The 25,897-nt window shown below is 41.3% G+C and overlaps 1 protein-coding gene and 1 long non-coding RNA gene across 7 annotated transcripts in view; one reads left to right on the top strand and one right to left on the bottom strand.

The window, feature by feature from the left end:
- Nucleotides 1-25,897, bottom strand: part of LOC133562375 (uncharacterized) — a 323,026-nt gene that overhangs the window by 273,869 nt on the left and 23,260 nt on the right. The gene's annotated exons all lie outside the window — the stretch shown is intronic.
- Nucleotides 1,947-25,897, top strand: part of LOC133562373 (NIPA-like protein 2) — a 76,995-nt gene continuing 53,044 nt past the window's right edge. For 2 of the 3 annotated variants that reach the window (XM_061916528.1, XM_061916527.1), the window contains exons 1-2: nt 1,947-2,167; nt 23,029-23,091. In XM_061916528.1, coding sequence (XP_061772512.1) covers nt 2,081-2,167; nt 23,029-23,091 — 150 coding nt within the window. In that variant the 5' untranslated portion in view covers nt 1,947-2,080. The remainder of the gene's footprint in view (nt 2,168-23,028; nt 23,092-25,897) is intronic. The other variant, XM_061916529.1, reaches the window with a different exon arrangement.

The raw sequence follows: 25,897 nt of genomic DNA, 5'->3' as shown, positions 1-25,897 counted from the left end.
ACATATATATTAGGGGTGTGGGAAAAAATCGATTCGAATATGAATCGCGATTCTCACGTTGTGCGATTCAGAATCGATTTTTTTTGTTTTTTTGTTTTTTTGATCAATCCTACAAACCATTCATCCATCCATCCATTTTCTACCGCTTATTCCCTTTTGGAGTCGCAGGGGGCGCTGGCGCCTATCTCAGCTACAATCGGGCGGAAGGCGGGGTACACCCTGGACAAGTCCTACAAACCAATACACAGCAATACCATAACAATGCAGTCCAATTCCAAAACCAAACCTCACCCAGCAACACTCAGAACTGCGATAAACAGAGCAATTGAGAGAAGACACAAACACGACACAGAACAAACCAAAAGTAGTGAAACAAAATTGATTATCAACAACAGTATCAATATTAGTTATAATTTCAGCATAGCAGTGATTAAAAATCCCTCATTGACATTATCATTAGACATTTATAAAAATAAAAAATAAAGAATAATAGTGTCACGGTGGCTTACACTTGCATGGCATCTCATAAGCTGGACAACACACTGTGTCCAATGTTTTCACAAAGATAAAATAAGTCATATTTTTGGTTTGTTTAATAGTTTAAAAAAATTTACATTATTGCAATCAGTTGATAAAACATTGTCCTTTACAATTATAAATGCTTTTTTAAAAAAAAAAATCTACTATTCTGCTAGCATGTCAGCAGACTGGGGTAGATCCTGCTGAAATCCTATGTATTGAATGAATATAAAATCGTTTTGAATCGGAAAAATATTGTTTTTGAATCGAGAATTGCGTTGAATCGAAAAAAAAAAAAAAATCGATGTATAATCGAATCGTGACCCCAAGAATCGATATTGAATCGAAACGTGGGACACCCCAAGATTTGCAGCCCTTATATATATATATATATATATATACATATGACACACCCACACACTCATATATATATACTAATATATATATATATATATATATATAGACACACACACACTCATATATATATACTAATATATATATATATATATATACATACATACATACACACACACGCATACACACACATATATATATATATATATCCATCCATCCATCCATCCATCCATCCATCCATTTTCTACCGCTTATTCCCTTTCAGGGTCGTATACACGCACACACACTTTTTTTTTTTTTTACTGCTCCAAGCCATTACGAGTTTTCACTTTACAGTATATAACTAAGTCCGCAAGTAACAATAAAAACAGCAAAAGAACAACAAAAGCTATTTATAAAAATAAACAGATAATTGAAGGATAACTTGTCGACACAGGTCACAATAGCATCGACCCTATGGTGATTCCGTCCTGACAAACCACTACACAACTGTAACATGAATATTCAATCCTACACTTGATTTATGTTTCATTTTCAAACAGAATTAATGCACATAATTGCACATTCCATTCAAATATGAATGTATAAAATGGTGAGTTGGGGTAATTTCGCATTTTGCAGCCACTTTGTCAACCCGGAAGAGGAGCTGCACACTGAATACAATGTATGTAGAATTAAGAAACGCCAATTAAAGCGTGAACTTCCAAGCAACAGCAAGTTAGTTCTTATATTTTACCAAGTTTGTAATGAAGTAAGGTGTGAAAAAAGATTACAATACACATCTGACACAAAATTTGCTTACCATCAGGAAACACAAGTCTGTCGTTAGCATGTTAATGACGCCTTCAAAACCCCCTTAAAATGTTCGTATTATTTTCTAAATCAAACCCTTTTACCTAAGTTGGACTAATAAAATATATAATTTGATACACTTCATTTTTATATTACTCTGTCAGTAATATTTTAGTTATGCATTACTTATGAGACGAAAAATTGGGCACCGTAAGGCGCTATTGTCATATTTCCCATGGTCTTGAAATTCTCACACGTGACCTTGACTTCTTTGGCTTGGATAACTATTCCCTGAGTTTGGTCTGCGGCGGCGGCGGTGCGGGATGCAGGGGACAGAGAGCGGGGACAAATGTATGACAAACATGTGAAGAGGGAAGCTTTGGAAGAACAAAATATCCTAATTGACTAAGAAAACATGGCAAATTCAAGCGTTCGCTGGGAGGCTCTTAACTGGACCATAGCGCTGACACACCGGGCTGAAGTCATGGAAAATCCTCTTCAGGTAAGCACTTATTATCATACAACTAATATAGTAATATTTTTTTAACCTTCTGAAAACACTATTAATTATTATTACTATTATTGAAAACACCCATATATTCTCCTTACCCTTTACAGTAGCAAAATAAAAGTTAAGTTTGTGGGATTTTTTTTCATCTTTCAAGTCTCCACTTGCCATCTGGAGCACTAATGCTCAAAAATAGATTACCATCCTTAAAGAATGCTCAGAGTAGTCTAAAGCTTTTTGTGTAATGAGCAGCAAGTAAGGCTGCCAGCACAAAGATTATTTGATGCTGGCACCTGCCAAAAATATTCTCTAAAACAGTGGTTCTCAAATGGGGGTACACGTACCCCTGGTGGTACTTGAAGGTATGCCAAGGGGCACATGAGATTTTTCAAAAATATTCTAAAAATAGCAACAATTCCAAAATCCTTTATAAATATATTTATTGAATTCTACTTCAACAAAATATGAATGTAAGTTCATAAACTGTGAAAAGAAATACAACAATGCAATATTCAGTGTTGCCATCTAGATTTTTTGTGGACATGTTCCATAAATATTGATATTAAACATTTCTTTTTTTGTGAAGAAATGTTTAGAATTAAGTTCATGAATCTGGATGGATCTCTATTACAATCCCCAAAGAGGGCACTTTAAGTTGATGATTACTTCTATGTGTAGAATTTTTTTATGTTTAATTGAATCATTTATTTATTTTTCAACAAGTTTTCAGTTATTTTTATAATTTTTTTCCAAATAGTTCAAGAAATACCACTACAAATGAGCAATATTTTGCACTGTTGTACAATAAATCACAAACTTTGTGACGAACCCCAAGATGCAGAGATGGAGGCAGGCATTGAATAAGAAAACATGGTTTTAATAAAACACTAAGACAAAAAACCGAACAAAAGGGTACAAACAAAAAAGCGCGCACAATGCGGATAAACTAAGGGAGCTAGCATGGGAGCTAGAAAATAAAAGGAGCTTAACATGGAAGCTCGCAAAAACAAAAATGGTCTAGCGTGGAAGCTAGCGGGTAGAGAGCAGGAAAACAAAAGTCGTAACGTTTAGTACAAAACAAACTGGAAGCAGAGAACAAAGAACAGTAAGCTACAAACATCTCACGGATATAGCTTACCGCTACGCTGCAAATACAAGACACGGCGCGACATCGACAAGACATTAATCCAGCCCTGACTGGAGGACAAAAGCAGGTACAAATAGGAGTGGGCTGATTGACACCTGGTGTGGCCAGATGCCAATCAGCCGCAGCTGAGGTGAAACAGCGCTCAGGGAGAAAGACAGGAAACTAACAAAATAAGAGCGCTGACAGGAACTAAAAACTGGAAATACTAAACACACAGAGGAAAAACTAAAACACAAACAAACTGTCAGTGGCAAGCCTGACAGACATAGTGCTGTATTTTACTTATTTATCTCTTTTTTTCAACCAAAAATGCTTTGCACTGATTAGGGGGTACTTGAATTAAAAAAATGTTCACAGGGGGTACATCACTGAAAAAAGGTTGAGAACCACTGGTCTGAAGCACCGTTTGTCAACCTCTACTAAGCCGAGACACATATTTATATTATTTTTTCCATTAAGTACTACAATAGAAAACACTTGGCTCTCCAAGTACCATCATAATGACCAACATTATTATACAGTAGTGCAGCACGCCTAAGTATTCATTAAAAACAAGCACACGTTTTATTTAACAAGTATATTTAATATTGTTGGCCACTGTAACATTACACACTATTTGAACAGAAACACTGTGTTTGAATACAGGAAACCAAGGCCATGTCCACACGAACACAGATACCTAATAAACGCATACTTAGCTCTGCGTTTAGGGCTCTTGTCTACACGCAGACGCATACTTTTGTCTTTAAAAACGCAGATTTTTACAAACGCTGGCCAAAGTGTAGAGATCCAAAACTCTCCGCTCAGCGTTTGTGTGTACACGGCACAAATGGAGAATTGTGATGACGTCACGGTTATGCGCTGTCATTTCTAAGCCCAACCGCCCTGAGATCAGTAGGTTGTGAGTTCAAACCTCAGCTGAGTCATTAACCAAAGACTGTAAAAATGGGACCCATTACCTCCATGCTTGGCACTCCGCATCAAGGGTTGAAAATGGGGGTTAAATCACCAAAATGATATCCGAGCGCGGCCACCTCTGCTGCTCACTGCTCCCCTCACCTCCCAGGGGGTGGAACCATTGGGGATGGGTCAAATGAAGTAATTTCACCACGCCTAGTGTGTGTGCGACTATCAGTTGTACTTAAACAACACTGTCTTGCAGGCTTTAAACACACTATAAGAGGACTACAACATATGTTTGGATGTAAATATGCTGCTCTTTTCACTCAACATTAATTAAAAAAAAAAAAACATCAAAATGACAGCTGTTTTGGATATGATCGCTGTCGGACCTCAACCTGATACGACAACTTTGACAAGCAAGACTTTTTGCTTGGTCATAAGAAAGGTGCAACATTATCTTTTGTTCTTAGTCCTTGTTTGACGACAAATCATCAAGTTAACTTGCGTGTCTTGCTTACAGTTTTGTAGATGCCACCCTGCTTGTGCATAAAAAGAAACCAAGCAACTAATAAATCATAATGTAGCGACCTCGTTCTAGTGCAGTGGTTCTTAACCTTGTTGGAAGTACCGAACCCCACCAGTTTCATATGCGCTTTCACTAACCCTTCTTTAGTGAAAAATAAAATGTTTAGTTTTTTTTCAAATTCAAGACAAAGTTATGTTTTTTTTACGGGTGCACAAAATGAACCGTGCATGAACAACCCCTTGTTGGATCCGCTTGAACTGAACTCTCTCGCGGCTGTGTTGGAGCCACTATGGATTGAACTTTCACAGTATCATGTTAGACCAGCTCGACATCCATTGCTTTCGGTCCCCTAGAGGGGTGGGGTTGCCCACATCTGAGGTCCTCTCCAAGGTTTCTCATAGTCAGCATTGTCACTGGCGTCCCATTGGATGTGAATTCTCCCTGCCCACTGGGTGTGAGTTTTCCTTGCCCTTCTGTGGGTTCTTCCGAGGATGTTGTAGTCGTAATGATTTGTGCAGTCCTTTGAGACATTTGTGATTTGGGGCTATATAAATAAACATTGATTGATTGATTGTTCAAAGAACAAAACCAACACAGTGCATCAACTCACAACAAATGACACACCTGCAAATCAGTGTGACTTCTGATGTTGCCATATCCATAACACGCCGATAGGGAGACGTTTTATTGACACAATGAGTCGGGTGTGTCTTGAACTCCGCGGCGGAGGCTCCACCGAACCCCTGAGGCCGATATACCGAACCCCAAGGGTTCGATCGAACCCAGGTTAAGAACCCCTGTTCTAGTGTGTACTGATGTTAAAGACAATATACACTTCATTATCAATCAATCAATCAATGTTTACTTATATAGCCCTAAATCACTAGTGTCTCAAAGGGCTGCACAAACCACTACGACATCCTCGGTAGGCCCACATAAGGGCAAGGAAAACTCACACCCAGTGGGACACCGGTGACGATAATGACCCAGTGGGACGTTTGTGACAATGATGACTATGAGAACATGATACTGTGATACTGATGATACTGATGACTATGAGAACATGATACTGTGAAAGATCAATCCATAATGGATCCAACACAGTCGCGAGAGTCCAGTCCAAAGCGGATCCAACACAGCAGCGAGAGTCCCGTTCACAGCGGAGCCAGCAGGAAACCATCCCAAGCGGAGGCCGATCAGCAGCGCAGAGATGTCCCCAGCCGATACACAGGCGAGCAGTACATGGCCACCGGATCGGACCGGACTCCCTCCACAAGGGAGAGTGGGACATAGAAGAAAAAGAAAAGAAACGGCAGATCAACTGGTCTAAAAAGGGAGTCTATTTAAAGACACATGTACCAAATCATTATATCCATGATTAAATGCTATATAATTCCCTTAAGCATGCAAAATGGTTTCCTTGGCTCGTTAGTGCGTGCTGATTAAGAAATAATGTACACTTCACTGCACAAGTAATACATCACCATGTTGCTGAACATGTTATAATTCTACCAGTGTTGGGTTACAGCAGCACAGGCATGCATTTGCTCTTTAATAATGTTCCCAGGTATCTGTGTACGTGCAGGCTGGTTTTAAAGATAATGTATCAATCAATCAATCAATGTTTACTTATATAGCCCTAAATCACTACTGTCTCAAAGGGCTGCACAAACCACCACGACATCCTCGGTAGGCCCACATAAGGGCAAGGAAAACTCACACCCAGTGGGACATCGGTGACAATAATGACTATGAGAACCTTAGAGAGGAGGAAAGCAATGGATGTCGAGCGGGTCTAACATGATACTGTGAAAGTTCAATCCACAATGGATCCAACACAGTCGCGAGAGTCCAGTCCAAAGAGGATCCAAGACACAGCAGCGAGAGTCCCGTTCACAGCGGAGCCAGCAGGAAACCATCCCAAGCGTAGGCGGACCAGCAGCGCAGAGATGTCCCCAGCCGATACACAGGCAAGCAGTACATGGCCACCGGATCGGACCGGACCCCCTCCACACGGGAGAGTGGGACATAGAAGAAAAAGAAAAGAAACGGCAGATCAACTGGTCTAAAAAGGGAGTCTATTTAAAGGCTAGAGTATACAAATGAGTTTTAAGGTGAGACTTAAATGCTTCTACTGAGGTGGCATCACGAACTGTTACCGGGAGGGCATTCCAGAGTACTGGAGCCCGAACGGAAAATGCTCTATAGCCCGCAGACTTTTTTTGGGCTTTGGGAATCACTAATAAGCCGGAGTCCTTTGAACGCAGATTTCTTGCCGGGACATATGGTACAATACAATCGGCAAGATAGGATGGAGCTAGACCGTGTAGTATTTTATACGTAAGTAGTAAAACCTTAAAGTCACATCTTAAGTGCACAGGAAGCCAGTGCAGGTGAGCCAGTACAGGTGTAATGTGATCAAACTTTCTTGTTCTTGTCAAAAGTCTAGCAGCCGCATTTTGTACCAACTGTAATCTTTTAATGCTAGACATGGGGAGACCCGAAAATAATACGTTACAGTAGTCGAGGCGAGACGTAACAAACGCATGGATAATGATCTCAGCGTCTTTAGTGGACAGAATGGAGCGAATTTTAGCGATGTTACGGAGATGAAAGAAGGCCGTTTTAGTAACGCTTTTAATGTGTGACTCAAAGGAGAGAGTTGGGTCGAAGATAATACCCAGATTCTTTACCGTGTCGCCTTGTTTAATTGTACATGTCATTGTACGTCTAAAGTCGATCTAAATAAACAGAATAGGAGGTGTAATTCCACCAAGTCAGCTGTTGCTGCTTTTTCCAGGCTTCTGATTGGACAAAATGTGCATGATGCGTTTGTGTGTAGACGTAGTCAGTTTTGAAACTACACTAATGTGGATGGAGATTGATTTAACCCCTAATATGTGTTTTTCAAACTCTCCGTGTCCGTGTGGACATGGCCTAAAACACTGTACTTGAATCAAGTGATTACCTGGCGTACACGCTGGCTCCATCTGGTGATACCACAGTTGGGGAATCACTGTAGTAAAATATAGTGTTGACCAGAGGTCATCAATGTTAATGCCTAAACAGACATTTGTAAACTAAACTACGTTGTGTTGGATCAATGTTAATGTCGAATTGAAAGGCACAAAAATTGTGGAAAAAATTGCAGTGGAATACAAAATAATATATTACAAAAAAGTCTAAGTAACCAAAAATGTCATGACCACTCTGCAGTACCTCGAGGGCAGTGATTCTCAAACTGTGGTGGTAAGCTGGCTCCATCTAGTTGTACGTCAAATATTTGATTAATTATTTAGTACAGTGTTTTATTTTCCTATATTCAAACATATTGTTGCTGTAAACTGTGTTTAGAACAGTGGCTAAAACATTAAATAAAGCATTTGCCTTGTTTTTTATGAATAGTTAGACCTACAATGCTACTGCGTTTTAAAGGCCTACTGAAATGAGCTTTTCTTATTCAAACGGGGATCGCAGGTCCATTCTATGTGTCATACTGGATCATTTCGCAATATTGCCATATTTTTGCGGAAAGGATCTAGTAGAGAACATCGACGATAAAGTTCGCAACTTTTGGTCGCTAATAAAAAAACCTTGCCTTTACCACAAGTAGCAGACGATGTGCGCGTGACGTCACCGGTGTGAGGGCTCCTCACATCGTTTATACTGTAATATGAGCCACCAGCCGCAAGAGCTATTCGGACCGAGAAAGCGACAATTTCCCCATTAATTTGAGCGAGGATGAAAGATTCGTGGATGAAGAAAGTTAGAGTGAAGCACAAAAAAAGAAAAAGCGGCAGCAGTGTGAGCGTTTCAGTTGTAATTAGACACTATTACTAGGATAATTCTGGTAGATCCCTTATCTGCTTGTTGTTTTAATAGTGTTTTAGTGAGATTGTAAAGTCATACCTGAAAGTCGGATGGCTGCGGTGAACGCCAGTGTCTCTCAGAGAAGCCAATGCAGGAGCCAAGATCCCAGCTGCCTTTTTAAGGTGCAGGATGAGGTCGCATATTCCACTTAAGTCTCCTGTAAGAGCCGACTTAATATCACAATTTTCCCATCCAAAAACTTGCTGGTTGACGTGGAGAAACATGTTCGCTTGACCGCTCTGTGTTAAAGCTTCACAACAAACAAAGAAACACCGGCTGTGTTTCGGTGCTAAAGGCAGCTGCAATCCACCGCTTTCTACCAACAGCATTCTTCTTTGACGTCTCCATTATTAATTGAACAAACTGCAAAAGATTTCAGCAACACAGATGTCCAATATACTGTGTAATTGCGCGATGAAAAAAGACGACTTTTAGCCGTAAGTGGTGCTGGGCTAATATGTCCCCTCCAACCAGTAACATCACAAACAGGCGTCATCATTCCGCAACGTTTTCAACAGGAAACTCTGTGGGAAATTAAAAATTGTTATTTAGTAAACTAAACCGGCCGTATTGGCATGTGTTGCAATGTTAAGATTTTATCGTTGATATATAAACTACCAGACTGCCTGGACGGTAGTAGTGGCTTTAAGTAGGCCTTTAATGTTGGTCATTATGGTGGTACTCGGAAAGCCAAGTGTTTTCTGAGGTGGTACTTGGTTAAAAAAAAAGTTTGAGAATGGCTGGAATAGGGGTCACAGACCCTCTGTTGAAGACGTCTGGTGTAGTGTTTAGTAAATGTATTGAAATTATGGTTAGGTTACTTATATACTTTTTGCTATCTTGTGAAAAAGCATGTAATTGTTTTTTTTCTGTCACTATACGTTACTGCGACAAATGGGTGAACAAAGATTTGTCGTAAATCATGGCTGTCAAACTCTGGCCCGCGGGCCAAATTTGGCCCGCAGTGTAATTTCATTTGGCCCTTGAGGCAATATCAAATCAAAATTAGAGCTGGCCCGCCGCTGTGTCACCGCATTCACCGCTAATACTCTTACTTGCCAACCCTCCCGATTTTCCCAGGAGACTCCCGGAGTTCAGTGTCCCTCCCGAATTTCATCACGGACAACAATATTGGGGGTGGGCCTTAAAGGCACTGCTTTTGGCGTCTCTACAACCTGTCGCCATGTCCCCTTTTCTTCCAGACAAACAGCTTGCCGGACCATTCACATAATATATGCAGCTTATACACACACACAAGTGAATGCAAGGCATACTTGGTCTACAGCCATACAGGTCACACTGATGGTGGCCGTATAAACAACTTCAACACTGTTACAAATATGCGCTACACTGTGAACCCGCACTAAACAAGAATGACACATTTTGGGAGAACACCCGCACCGTAACACAACATAAACACAACAGAACAAATGCCCACAACCCCTTGCAGCACTAACTCTTCCGGGACGCTACAATATACAGCCCCCGCTATCACCAAACCCCGTCCACCTCAACCCCGCCGCCGAAAAGAGGCATTCCATTTTTAATACATTTTATTTGATATGCCATTGATATTTTTTAATTATTATTATTATTTGAAACTAGATTTTGCATGTCACTATAAATTTATATACTGTAAGCCTTGCTTGTTCAAGATTCAATGCAAAATTGGTTTGGGTCCCTATTAAATGTTAATTTGTTCAACTTCGGCCCGCTGCTTTGTTCGGTTTTAAATTTTGGCCCACTCTATATTTGAGTTTGACACCCCTGTCGTAAATCAATCAATCAATCAATCAATGTTTACTTATATAGCCCTAAATCACTAGTGTCTCAAAGGGCTGCACAAACCACTACGACATCCTCGGTAGGCCCACATAAGGGCAAGGAAAACTCACACCCAGTGGGACATCGGTGACAATAATGACTATGAGAACATGATACTGTGAAAGTTCAATCCATAATGGATCCAACACAGTCGCGAGAGTTCAGTCCAGAGCGGATCCAACACAGCAGCGAGAGTCCCGTTCACAGCGGAGCCAGCAGGAAACCATCCCAAGAGGAGGCTGATCTAAATGAATAGTTTTTTGACCAATTAGGTCAGGGGTGGGCATTACGTCGATCGCGATCGACTGGTCGATCTCGGAGGGTGTGTCAGTCGATCTCAAGCCAGGCATTAAAAAATAGACATAAAAATGAGCAATCATCAATCATACCAAGACTTCACTTTCGTCAGTTGTTTGACATTCTCGGCACCCGAGGATCTTGTGAGATGACGCTGGCTGCTGCGAGCTCATATTTAAGAAAAAAATCACTAACAGGGCGGACGCAGAGAAACACATTTTATTTCTAGAGACTCCGTACCTACTGTCAAAACTCTAAAGACCGACTGCACAGTTCCTGTCTTCACCATAAAAGACCTGTTTCATCCTGCCTGTGCTAACAAAATAAGAGTCTCAGAAAGCTAGCATGCACAAGCTAGCAAGCTACGGAGTTTGATGCCAATGTATTTCTCCCCCGCCCTCAGCGACCGCTTTCTCACTTGCTTGCCCACCCGCACAGTCACTGACGTCACTCACCTGCTGCCAGACATTAAAGGGCCACACACATATGCTACTCTCATAACAAAGTGTTTAAAAAGGAGTATGCAAGTTGGACAAATGAGATGCCAAAATCCAACCACTTTCATGTGGTATTGGACAGAAAGGAGGACTTTTTTTTTTTCCTCCATTTGAAAATGCGGACGTTATCAGCACCATTGTCTAATTCCAATCAATGCAAGTCATCAGAATCAGGTAATACACCAACTTATATTCTTGTCTTCATGAAAGAAAGGAATCTATGTGTGTTAAACATGCTTGTATTATCATTAAACACCATTAACTTGTTAACAAAAATGTCTCTTTCATAAATAAATAAATATAAATTATAAATAGGAATGAGGTAGATCTCCTCGACTTGGTCAATTGAAAAGTAGCTCGCCTGCAGAAAAAGTGTGAGCGCCCCTGAATTAGGTGAATTTGGATGATTTTCCTCATGCTTTCTAATGTGCTGCGGAACAGTGGTTGGGAATCACTGCTCTAACTATTTGCTCAAAGTCTGTAATGTCTCCATGAGAGCATGAATGTGATTGTTTTGTCAGTTTTCTGGCTTCCCACTCTTGCTCACATTCTCCTTATTGTGACATTTTGGGGTGGCAGAGAGTAGAGAGCAACAGAGGGAGGCATGAGTAATCACCCATGGGTGGGTGTTAGAATGGATCTACTGTATTAACACTGAAGTCATCCTGAACCGCTGGATAATGGTCCCAGCCCCCCGATGTTCCTATCCACCCACTATGCCAGCCAACATCATAACAATGTCATTCTGTCTCTCATATCACTTGGCTTATGGTGCACCTGATAATAACTACACCTATATTTTTCTTCAGTAATCCCACAAAGTGACTAATGATTCAATTACATTTGTTATCAACTTGAAGTATTAAAGTCTTAAGCATACAAGACATAGTAAATCCCAGAATTATATATTTTAATGAGACATTGCCTTCCTTTCCACCTTGGCTAAATATATATAGAACATTGGCTACGCTACAGCTTTTATTTAGTTTTTCCACCTTGAGACTTTTAGAGAAATACCAAATACATTTTTCCTTTAAGAAATAATGTACATTAGATTAGGACCGACTACATGCCCGCCAAAAAATATCAGATATGGTCCATATGGGCCGCAGTGGTACACAGTTGTAATACACTTTTTCACCATTTGGGGCTGTAATGAAAATATTAAACAGAAAAAGTATAGCGCTAAACCAGTGTTTCTTAACCTGGGTTCAGGGGTCAAGACTTACCCGACTCATTGCGTAAATGAAATCTTCATGGATACCCCTAAACAATGTTCCCTCTAATTTTCCATCTGATTTGCAGTTGTGTAATTTTTTGTGGTTCATTTTGTACACCAGTAAAAAAAAACAAAATATAACTTTGTCTTGAATTTGAAAAAAACAAAAAAAAACTTTTATTTTTCACTAAAGAAGGGTTTGGTTAATGCGCATATGAAACTGCTGGGGTTCGGTACCTTCAACAAGGTTAAGAACCACTGCGCTAAAGGCATAGAGAAGTTTTTAAGCGCAAAAAGTATGACTAAAGTGGTGAAGCTGTATTTTTCTTTGCACTTAAATTGTATTGAGTTTGTTTAATGTATGTATATATATATATATATATATATTGTCCAGGGTGTACCCCGCCATCCGCCCGATTGTAGCTGAGATAGGCGCCAGCGCCCCCCGCGACCCCGAAAGGGAATAAGCGGTAGAAAATGGATGGATGTATATATACACAAATATTTATTTTTATTATATACATACATATACATTTATTTTTTATTATATATATATATATATATATATATTATTTTTTTTAGATTTGTATTTATCATTAATTTTAGTTTGTATTATTAATTTTAACAAATTTTAATTAGTTAGCTTTTTTTATTTAGCACTCTGTAATTGTATGTTAGTTTTTCATTAGTTTTTATGAGTCCCTTCTTTTGCAGTATATATGATTAGTATTTATTTTTGTAATTAGCCTGACCTAGGCCTTGATAATAATCTCTGTGTTTAACAGTTGGTTTCATTTCATTTGACAACTATTATCATGTTAGGCTGTAAGTAGGTTTGATATAATTATTGAATTGAATTTAAAATATTTAATAATATTTAATATTTACTAATTCAGTTCAAATTATTAAGGGGGAATTTATGAAGCTGGTTGCATCAAAACCAACCATTTGTTCAACCATTAATTATAATACCATATTCAGGCTTTTTGGTCAGAGTCTACCGTTCTACCGACATGAATCTATCTAAATTCATTAAATAGTGGGTTTACCAGACATAAGTTACTATAAAGCTAGCCACTCATCATATTTAAATTTTGTTTTAAAAATATGTATCGGGTGACCTAAATAAGAATGTGTACAGGATATTCTCCCACAGTGTCAGACAGTTGTAATGTTTTTTTGTTAATTGTTTCTTTACCAACATGTACAGTATCAATAGCTGAACTGAAGTCTGGGTGGGTGTCCTGCACTTGAACAGTAAAAAGTGCGTGCAAAACATCCATCCATCCATTTACTACCGCCTGTCCCTTTAGGGGTCGCGGGGGTTCGCTGGAGCCTATCTCAGCTGCATTCGGGCGGAAGGCGGAGTACACCCTGAACAAGGCTTGCAAACCAAAAACAGACAATTTGTCCATCTAGTGCGACGCGAAGGTATATGCATTGAGGGGGACTGCACTTCTTTTGGCATTTTATATATGGTTCACAATCATTATGAAAGGCATGATGATGGATGTTTTTTTTTTTTTTATGCATTCCAAATATTAAATAAACCTAAACAAAAGTCTGCCTACAGCAGAGTCAATGGGCCTTCCTCTATTACGTCTATAAAATCCAATAAGTAACCATTAACATACCGTGTATGCTTAAAACGGTAAAAATACATAAATAATAAATTATACTATAAATGTGCCCATTTCTTATTTTATTTATATATATTAGGGGTGGGCAAATTAATGCGTTAATTACGAGTTAACTCATCAATCTATTAACGCCGACAATTATTTTATCGCACATATGCGTATGTTATGTACATGCTTTTATTTTGTTAACGCCTTTTCTTAACAAGATGGCGTCGCCCGGATAAGCTTCGGCGTCGAGGGGCTCTTGGTAAAGATGGAACATTTGGCAAAAATACCGGACAATTCTGCAAATTTCATGGCTGGCTTACAGCGTGGTCACTCCGGGATCACTTACGACCGCCAGACAATTCTGAATGTGGATAGATCGGGCCGTTTTGGACTGAATGAGGCGTGCTTGCTAGACCGGCTAGCTAGCATGGGAATACTTTGCCGGCTACATCCAGCGGCTCGTGAAGCAGCGGAGTATTTGTGTTGTCTGTCTATTTATGAATAATGCAGACGAGGAGTGTTGGCTGCGTTCTTAACGTTTGCTTTCAGAGCGTGCATATCACAACATACAAGATGCCGTCACAACCTATACCGGGCTACCACGCATGCTCGTCACTCCTGTTGCATGCTGGGTAGGGTAGTTCTTTTTCCCCTGGCTCATAACATCACAGTATAGTACCATGTATATGATGCGTTCAGTTTATCAAAGCACCAAGCAAACAATCGGAAAATTCCCATCATATCAATTCCTAGATATGGTCATAATTATTCTAAGTGCACTACGCAGAATAAACACAACATTATTAATATTGCTACTACGGATAATTTGATCAAAAATCCCCTAAAACAGCCCACTACCTATAATATAGGTTTTTTAAACATAAGATCCATCCATCCATTTTCTACCGCTTATTCCCTTTCGGGGTCGCGGGGGGCGCTGGCGCCTATCTCAGCTACAATCGGGCGGAAGGCGGGGTACACCCTGGACAAGTCGCCACCTCATCGCAGGGCCAACACAGATAGACAGACAACATTCACACTCACATTCACACACTAGGGCCAATTTAGTGTTGCCAATCAACATAAGATCCCTGATAAAAAAAAAATGTTCCTGCTGTTACCTCAGAAATGGCCTGTTCAGATGTTATGATTGTGGCTCAGAGATTTGATTGTAGATTATATTTATTTTCCATAACAAACAGGATAACTTAAATACCCTGGCAGTGGCAATAAGCTTAAATGTTTGTATTTACATTTTTTGAGTTGATCTTCATAAAATATGCTATTTAACTGCTACTGTTTAACAAGGACTGATTTAAATTGTGTTTGCACAACAAATGTTTTGGCGCTCTTGTTCATGTGGGAGAATATTCCAATAAAGGTGCATTACACACTACTTTTGAATTCATTATTGGGCTTTGTGTATAAAATGCAGTTAATCGCGATTAATCGGACAAATAGTGCGATTAACTTTGATTACAATTTTTAATCGTTGCCCAGCCCTAATATTATATATATATATATATATATATATATATATATATATATATATATATATATATATATATATATATATATATATATATGTATATATATACACATAGACACACTCACATCATGTATTTAAATCCTCAATGGGAAGTGTTCTATTTTAAGCAGGCTTTTGATCGGTTTATGTAATATCCATCCATCCATCCATCTTCTTCCGCTTATCTGAGGTCGGGTCGCGGGGGCAGCAGCCTAGGCAGGGAAGCCCAGACTTTCCTCTCCCCAGCCACTTCGTCTAGCTCTTCCCGGGGGATCCCGAGGCGTTCCCAGGCCAGCCGGGAGACATAGTCTTCCCAACGTGTCCTGGGTCTTCCCCGTGGCCTCCTACCGGTTGGACGTGCCCTAAACACCTCCCTAGGGAGGCGTTCGGGTGGCATCCTGACCAGATGCCCGAACCACCTCATCTGGCTCCTCTCGATGTGGAGGAGCAGCGGCTTTACTTTGAGTTCCTCCCGGATGGCAGAGCTTCTCACCCTATCTCTAAGGGAGAGCTCCACCACACGGCGGAGGAAACTCATTTCAGCCGCTTGTACCCGTGATCTTATCCTTTCGGTCATGACCCAAAGCTCATGACCATAGGTGAGGATGGGAACGTAGATCGACCGGTAAACTGAGAGCTTTGCCTTCCGGCTCAGCTCCTTCTTCACCACAACGGATCGGTACAACGTCCGCATTACTGAAGACGCCGCACCGATCCGCCTGTCGATCTCACGATCCACTCTTCCTTCACTCGTGAACAAGACTCCTAGGTACTTGAACTCCGTCGTCATGTTTCTCATGATTGTGAACGATATGACGACGGATGTTTTTGCCTGTTTCTCATGATTGTGAACGATAGGCAAAAGTCCAAACAAAAGTGCAGATCCCCTTTGAAACTGCAATTGTTTTGCGTGGTATTTCTGACAATATTGTAAGTTCATTTCGATTGATCAATCAACACAGTGTGTCAGAATCACATATTGCATGAAAGTTGATTCTTGTTCCTCATTGTTTACACATCAACACTGGTGTTGGCCGCGCCGCTTCAGCGCCCACTACCTCCAAACAGAAAGCATATGGCTTCATCCAGAGATGGCATCATCCCAGACATGCACAGATTTCCATTGTGAGTGAACACAATGGGCCATGCTGTGTCCTTCCGAGGATAAGGATTCTTCCAGCAGCGTGCACGCCCATTATGCAGTTAAATATGTCAAGCACTTTTAGGGTTTGTAGCAGTTTATTATTTGCATGACCACACCTATGAAGAATTGTGTTTGTGTCGTCGCGCACAGTCTGCCTGTAAATGAGTAATCAATTAATATGCAAATCTCTGGTGAAGGCTTAGCTCATGGTGCCAAGAGGGCATATGACTTAAAGAATAAAGAACGGTGGATGATCTGGCTCATTCATGCAAATGTGAAATAAATCGTCTATTAGCATGCTGTGGATTGGGGCTGCACAATCCTGGAAAATAAGTAAATTGCAATGTTCCTGTTTAAAATTGAGATTGCAATTCTCTGTGATGATTTTTTTTCTACACCTACATGATCAGGACTATGTGCTTATGTTTAAAATACGTAACAAAGTTTATTGTTATTATACTAATCATTATTATTAGACTGTATTGTGTTGTTTTGGTTTAAAAGGGTCATATTATGATTTTTTTCTACATTTAAAACACTTCCTTGTGGTCTGCATAACATGTAATGGTGTTTTTTTGGTGAAAATTTTGTATAGATTATGTTTTACGGACCAATTTGGAGCCCCTTTCCGATCGTCTCTTGTGGGAGGTGTTATTTACGTGCCTCCACTTTGGTTTTCTTCTCCCCGCCAGCCATGTTGTAGTGTTTAGAGCTTCTTGTTTTATGTAGAGCTTCAGTCGTTCAACAGTCCGGGGTCACCGCTGTCGTATTTTACGCTTCATAATGCGCCACACATTTTTGATGGGAGACAGGTCTGGACTGCAGGCGGGCCAGGAAAGTACCCGCACTCTTTTTTTAATGAAGCCACGCTGTTGTAACACGTGCTGAATGTGGCTTGGCATTGTCTTGCTGAAATAAGCAGGGGCGTCCATGAAAATGATGGCGCTTAAATGGCAGCATATGTTGTTCCAAAACCTGTATGTACCTTTCAGCATTAATGGTGCCTTCACAGATGTGTAAGTTACCCATGCCTTGGGCACTAATGCACCCCCATACCATCACCGATGCTGGCTTTTGAACTTTGCGTCGATAACAGTCTGGATAATTCGCTTCCCCTTTGGTCCGGATGGCACAATGTCAAATATTTCCAAAAACAATTTGAAATGTGGACTCGTCAGATCACAGAACACTTTTCCACTTTGCATCAGTCCATCTTAGATGATCTCGGGCCCAGAGAAGCCGGCGGCGTTTCTGGATGTTGTTGATAAATGGCTTTCGCTATGCATAGTAGAGCTTTAACTTGCACTTACAGATGTAGCAACCAACTGTATTTAATAACTGTGGTTTTCTGAAGTGTTCCTATGTGGTGATATCCTTTAGAGATTGATGTCAGTTTTTGATACAGTCCCGCCTGAGGGATCAAAAATCACGGTCATTAGATGTTGGTTTCCGGCCATGCCGCTTACGTGGAGTGATTTCTCCAGAGTCTCTAAACCTTTAGATGATATTATGGACCGTAGATGTTGAAATCCCTAAATGTCTTGCAATTACAGTTTGAGAAACGTTGTTCTTAAACTGTTTGACTATTTGCTCACACAGTTGTGGACAAAGAGGTGAACTTCGGCCCATCCTTTCTTGTGAAAGACTGAGCATTTTTTTGGGAAGCTATTTTTATACCTAATCATGGCACCCACCTGTTCCCAATTAGCCTGCACACCTGTGGGATGGTCCATATAAGTGTTTGATGAAGATTCCTCAACTTTATCAGTATTTATTGCTACCTTTCCCAACTTCTTTGTCACATGTTGCTAGCATCAAATTCTAAAGTTAATGATTATTTGCAATTAAAAAAAATGTTTATCAGTTTGAACATCAAATATGTTGTCTGTGTAGCGTATTCAACTGAATATGGGTTGAAAATGATTGTGTATTCCGTTTATATTTACATCTTGCACAATTTCCCAACTCATATGGAAACGGGGTTTGTACAAGCCAGTCTGCCTCACAACAAGAGGAAAGAGAAAAAGAAGGAGCTTTTTGACGGACTCACGCAAAGCGCTTCAGGTAAATTTTTACCATACATATATCCGCTGACTAGGTAAAATTTCACAGGTTGTGCAAATTCCAAATAGCTTGAAGGAAGGAAATATTTTTTATATAAATATCTCTGCGATTTCTCCATGGTTTGATTTCAAATTGTGGGTCCTATGCAGATCCCAAATAAACAAAAAGAGGTACCAATAAGTGTGAAACGTTTGTTTCGCATATAGAACACCGGACCCGATAGGTCACCTTTAAAGAAACTTTCAATGGGTCTCGCAGAGCTTTTCTAATGGGAGGTCTTGGGGATTTTGTAAATGGAAAGACAGTTAATAATCCACAAAGCCATAAACATGGAACACCGGCTCACTCGACAGTACATTTATGTACATGAAAACCACGGCAGCGGATCACAGTTTCACAATTATCACAAATATTATGCATTTATTACTTTCACAATAAACAATTTATTAAATCACCTCGACATTCTTTAGATATTTCAAATGTGCTATTTGTAACTGTCGGAATTATTGGTAATCAATTAACATAATAAAACAAAACATATTATTGATAATAAAATCATTAATAATATTATTAATTTAAGACTAATATTACCTTCATTGGTCCATCCATCCATTTTTACTGCTTGTCCCTTACGGAGGCGGGGGTGCTGGAGCCTATCTCAGCTGAGAAAATGTTACTCATGTGGGTAATAAATGCAAGTGTTATTGTCATCAACTGTCATCCATGCCTATTTATTAATTTTTAATTATCTATTTTATGCTGTGTTAATAACTGGAATGTGCATAATTTGATCCCAAGGTATAGTGCTGTTATTCTATAAGTTCTTGATTTTACGTTAGTGTTTTACACTTGCTATATTTATTTACAATGTCTATAGTTTATTCAATCTATTTTCCGCTTGAGATGGTTTCCTGTGGACGGGACTCTCACTGCTGTCTTGGAGCCACTATGGATTGAACTTTCACAGCATCATGTTAGACCCGCTCGACATCCATTGCTTTCGGTCCCCTAGAGGGGGGGGGGTTGCCCACATCTGAGGTCCTCTCCAAGGTTTCTCATAGTCAGCATTGTCACTGGCGTCCCACTGGATGTGAATTCTCCCTGCCCACTGGGTGTGAGTTTTCCTTGCCCTTTTGTGGGTTCTTCCGAGGATGTTGTAGTCGTAATGATTTGTGCAGTCCTTTGAGACATTTGTGATTTGGGGCTATATAAATAAACATTGATTGATTGATTGATTGACTATTTTAACAAATTCTGTATTTGTCATGATTTCAATTTGAACTTAATTATTAGTGTGTTAGTTTCTGTATTTTTTCCTAACCCTCACTTGTTTCCCTGACTGGCAATCAGTACATACTTGTCCCTGATTGCCAATCAGGATGTTTCTTATTACAGCCCTGTCCTCTGCTTCATACCTCAATGTGTTGCAAAGCTTTCCCTATGCTTCCGGTTCTTTATTTTGTGCACTTTCCTGCTGATCTACTTTTGTGTTTTACCTAATTAAAGTTGATGTTTTCCTGCACTTTGCTTGCTCTACCTGTATGCTGGGATCCAGGTCCAGCAACACCCATCTCATATTGTAGCATGTATAGCAGCTACAGCGATATACAACTCTTGTTCGCTGCTGTTTTAAACCTGCTGCAGTGTATTTTTAAACCAACTTTTCACTTCCATCCATCCATCCATCATCTTCCGCTTATCCGAGGTCGGGTCGCGGGGGCAGCAGCCTAAGCAGGGAAGCCCAGACTTCCCTCTCCCCAGCCACTTCGTCTAGCTCTTCCCGGGGGATCCCGAGGCGTTCCCAGGCCAGCCGGGAGACATAGTCTTCCCAACGTGTCCTGGGTCTTCCCCGTGGCCTCCTACCAGCTGGATGTGCCCTAAACACCTCCCTAGGGAGGCGTTCGGGTGGCATCCTGACCAGATGCCCGAACCACCTCATCTGGCTCCTCTCGATGTGGAGGAGCAGCGGCTTTACTTTGAGTTCCTCCCGGATGGCAGAGCTTCTCACCCTATCTCTAAGGGAGAGCCCCGCCACACGGCGGAGGAAACTCATTTCGGCCGCTTGTACCCGTGATCTTATCCTTTCGGTCATGACCCAAAGCTCATGACCATAGGTGAGGATGGGAACGTAGATCGACCGGTAAATTGAGAGCTTTGCCTTCCGGCTCAGCTCCTTCTTCACCACAACGGATCGATACAACGGAGTCTTGTTCACGAGTGGGGGAAGAACTTTTCACTTCCACTGTTCAATATCCCACAGAATTAATGTCAGTAGTGGTGTTAAAAAATCCACCTTGTCATATTTCTAATAGAAATTCTTTTTTTCGAGTCGTTGCATTTTTTAATATTGAATAATTTATGAATCGTTGTTGCGTGGCGCAGTGGGTGAGTGGCCGTGCGCAACCCGAGGGGCCCTGGTTCAAATCCCACCTAGTACCAACTTCGTCACGTCCGTTGTGTCCTGAGCAAGACACTTCACCCTTGCTCCTGATGGGTGCTGGTTAGTGTCTTGCATGGCAGCTCCCTCCATCAGTGTGTGAATGTGTGTGTGAATGGGTAAATGTGGAAGTAGTGTCAAAGCGCTTTGAGTACCTTGAAGGTAGAAAAGCGCTATACAAGTACAACCCATTTATCATTTATTTAAATTTGCATCAGTTAATTTATTTTTCATATGTTTTGATTTACTTTTGAACAAAACAATTGTTAAATTACATCATAATTAACTGTTTTTGTATGCATCAGTAAGGTGGTGAAAATAAGCAATCGTTTAGCACACACATCTTTGTCAGTTCTGTGATTAAAAATGTGTATGGGTGAATAAAACCTGCAATATTTGCCAAGTAAGCCAAAAATCAACAGCACACCCAGAGAATCGTTGGCGTGCTTGGACTCCTTTGTTTGCACTTCCTCAGACAGGATCTATCCCTCTCTCCTTTCACGTACACTGTTGTAAGTGGTAAAGTCACAGTAAAGAAACACTTAGCTTGCACCCCCCAACCCTACCACCCTCTTTAATACTCTCTAAAAAACATAAACAAAAACATTATTGGTTTTAATGTAAAGTCATTGGGTTGAGCAGGTTTGTATGTACATGCACTGTTCAGAACTAAACAATCCCTGCTATGATGCATGAGAACTGTTCAATTCTATTCATATTTGCCAACCATTTTCCACTGTTATTTTATGGTAATATTACCATACATCGTTGATGGCAGTTTTGTGTTACACCGTAAGGATTTGTGAATGAATCAAATGCTTAATTCTATGATGTAAGTTTTATTCATTTCCATCCATCCATCCATCCATCATCTTCCGCTTATCCGAGGTCGGGTCGCGGGGGCAACAGCCTAAGCAGGGAAACCCAGACTTCCCTCTGCCCAGCCACTTCGTCTAGCTCTTCCCGGGGGATCCCGAGGCGTTCCCAGGCCAGCCGGGAGACATAGTCTTCCCAACGTGTCCTGGGTCTTCCCCGTGGCCTCCTACCGGTTGGACGTGCCCTAAACACCTCCCTAGGGAGGCGTTCGGGTGGCATCCTGACCAGATGCCCGAACCACCTCATCTGGCTCCTCTCCATGTGGAGGAGCAGCGGCTTTACTTTGAGTTCCTCCCGGATGGCAGAGCTTCTCACCCTATCTCTAAGGGAGAGCCCCGCCACACGGCGGAGGAAACTCATTTCGGCCGCTTGTACCCGTGATCTTATCCTTTCGGTCATGACCCAAAGCTCATGACCATAGGTGAGGATGGGAACGTAGATCGACCGGTAAATTGAGAGCTTTGCCTTCCGGCTCAGCTCCTTCTTCACCACAACGGATCGATACAACGTCCGCATTACTGAAGACGCCGCACCGATCCGCCTGTCGATCTCACGATCCACTCTTCCCCCACTCGTGAACAAGACTCCTAGGTACTTGAACTCCTCCACTTGGGGCAGGGTCTCCTCCCCAACCCGGAGATGGCATTCCACCCTTTTCCTTTTATTCATTTCAATGTTTTTTAATGCTCCAAATACACACACCTACACACGCAGTTTACCTCATTTTAAATCAGTCCCTTTGGAATCTCATTATCCAGCTGCCCATCTGCTTTCTGCGTCCTCCTCTCAAATCCTGTTATACCACTGAGATCATCAAACATATTCCCACTTCCAGACAAAGACTTTCACACACACCGAAGTCATAATCCTGTTTACTTCTGGTGTGGTTTTATAGGCCTGTGCACACACGGAGCTCAAAGTCAAGGTGAACGGTTTACGGATGGTGAAGAGAGAGAAGGTACATTGCGTGAATAAGCAAACGGTTACCAAGGAGGCCGGTAATTAGCCCTGAATGTGCATTAGTCAGTGCCTGTCATGAATGTTTGAATTTGAGGCAGCTTTTTCAGAAAGTTGCAATGCTTTGACCCTTTTTTTTTTTCCATTGACATTGAATCAACTTTTATCATTTCTTTAACGATGTTTTGAGTGTTCCTTCTAACCTTAACCTCAAAAAGCAGATAAAAATGGAAAAAAAATGCTGTATGGATGTTTTACTCGTTTTATACCGCACAGACCTAAAAGTAGACACTAGAGTTGCAATAAAAGCACATGTCAAAGGTACCGTTTTAACAGTGGCGGGCCGTGCGTTTCCTACCTAGGCCTTCAGGGATCTTTGACTTCAATGATTACCTCTCAAAATACCATAATTGCTGGAGAAATACTATACAGGAACACATTTACGCCCAACTCCGCATTGAATCACATCAACAATATACAAAACGGGTTATTTTCCGGCGCAATCATAAATAAAATATAACACATCAGCAATTAAAACATATACTGTAAATTTGTCTGCTTGGCTTATGGAACTTCCGGTCAATAAAGTTTGAGTCTAAGTACACACTTATCAAAGATGTATTAACTGCCCTGACCACAGGATGGCGACAGATATGTAACAATGTTAATTAAATGACAAGCATGACACTTTAACATATGAGTTTACAACTTTTAGTTGTAACAGAACAGCTACTGTAAACAACTTGTGATCTGATCACAACTCTCTCTCAACTCTGTGTTTCTAAATTAATCTGCTAACGGTGCCGTTGAGTATCCAATCACAGGACGCGTGACTGTCACGTTCAACGGGAGGCCATCTAGAAGGCCTTACTGACAACTCGTGCTCTGATTGGCTATCGCAACTGTCTATCACCTGTATGTCCCCGGACATCAGCATTGTTGATTCTGAAGGCGCCTGAACATAAGCTAGCTGAATTCTGATTGGATACAAACTAAAATTAAAAACAACAATACTGGAACATCGGTTCACACTCGGATCGGTTCGCAGCCGAGTGTGAAGCGACCGGAATGAGAATCAGCACCTCCAAGTCCGAGTCCATGGTTCTCGCCCGGAAAAGGGTGGAATGCCATCTCCGGGTTGGGGAGGAGACCCTGCCTCAAGTGGAGGAGTTCAAGTACCTAGGAGTCTTGTTCACGAGTGAGGGAAGAGTGGATCGTGAGATCGACAGGCGGATCGGTGCGGCGTCTTCAGTAATGCGGACGTTGTATCGATCCGTTGTGGTGAAGAAGGAGCTGAGCCGGAAGGCAAAGCTCTCAATTTACCGGTCGATCTACGTTCCCATCCTCACCTATGGTCATGAGCTTTGGGTCATGACCGAAAGGATAAGATCACGGGTACAAGCGGCCGAAATGAGTTTGGGTCTCTCCCTTAGAGATAGGGTGAGAAGCTCTGCCATCCGGGAGGAACTCAACGTAAAGCCGCTTCTCCTCCACATCGAGAGGTGGTTCGGGCATCTGGTCAGGATGCCACCCGAACGCCTCCCTAGGGAGGTGTTTAGGGCACGTCCAGCTGGTAGGAGGCCACGGGGAAGACCCAGGACACGTTGGGAAGACTATGTCTCCCGGCTGGCCTGGGAACACCTCGGGATCCCCCGGGAAGAGCTAGACAAAGTGGCTGGAGATAGGGAAGTCTGGGCTTCCCTGCTTAGGCTGCTGCCCCCGTGACCAGACCTCGGATAAGCGGAAGATGATGGATGGATGGATGGATGGATGGATGGAATACTGGAACATGCATAATATGACATGAAAGAATATGAATAATTTTAGATATTTAGGGAAAGTAAATGTAAAAGTTATTTTATTTTTAATTATGATCATGATTTCTGGTTTAGTTAGGCCAGCAGATAAGGCCTTTCTGGCACTGATGGCACACCACTGCATTTTAATTAAGTAATATTAGTAATAACCATAATTACAGACAGAAACATCACCAAATGGTTGCTCATTGTCCGCTTTCTGCTCTGCCGTCAACAGGAAGCAGAAATTCTCCTGAAAAGTGTTTCGTAAACATTCATTTATGTTCCAACACATTTACCTACCCAAGTTAACCATTGTGAACTGTTAAAAATCATCCATAGTGGTAGTTTTTCCTTGGTAAATGAGAGACTGTCATCATACCTCAACATGTCGGTTATGTAAATGCTGCCTCTTCGCTAGTTCAGCATTGCAAATGAAAATTTGGTTTTAATTGCCTTATCCTGCATAAATAAAAGATTAAATAAATATATTAATACATGTAAACGCGGAAGTGAGGACATTGGGGTGTTGCTAAATATTTAGATACTACATTACCCAGAAGAAGCTTCACGGTGGCAGAGGGGTTAGTGCGTCTGCCTCACAATACGAAGTTCCTGCAGTCCTGGGTTCAAATCCAGGCTCGGGAACTTTCTGTGTGGAGTTTGCATGTTCTCCCCGTGAATGCGTGGGTTCCCTCCAGGTACTCCGGCTTCCTCCCACTTCCAAAGACATGCACCTGGGGATAGGTTGATTGGCAACACTAAATGGTCCCTAGTGTGTGAATGTGAGTGTGAATGTTGTCTGTCTATCTGTGTTGGCCCTGCGATGTGGTGGCGACTTGTCCAGGGTGTACCCCGCCTTCCGCCCGATTGTAGCTGAGATAGGCGCCAGCGACCCCGAAAGGGAATAAGCGGTAGAAAATGGATGGATGGATGGATGGATTGGCTAAAATATATGGGGAAATTGCTGGCATTGGACAAAGTAACAAGACTGTGCATAAATTGCCTGAA

Source organism: Nerophis ophidion, linkage group LG11 (genome assembly GCF_033978795.1).
Source record: "Nerophis ophidion isolate RoL-2023_Sa linkage group LG11, RoL_Noph_v1.0, whole genome shotgun sequence".
NCBI lineage: Eukaryota > Metazoa > Chordata > Actinopteri > Syngnathiformes > Syngnathidae > Nerophis > Nerophis ophidion.
Note: the sequence above shows the minus strand (reverse complement) of the source record. Positions and strands in the feature narration are given on the sequence as shown.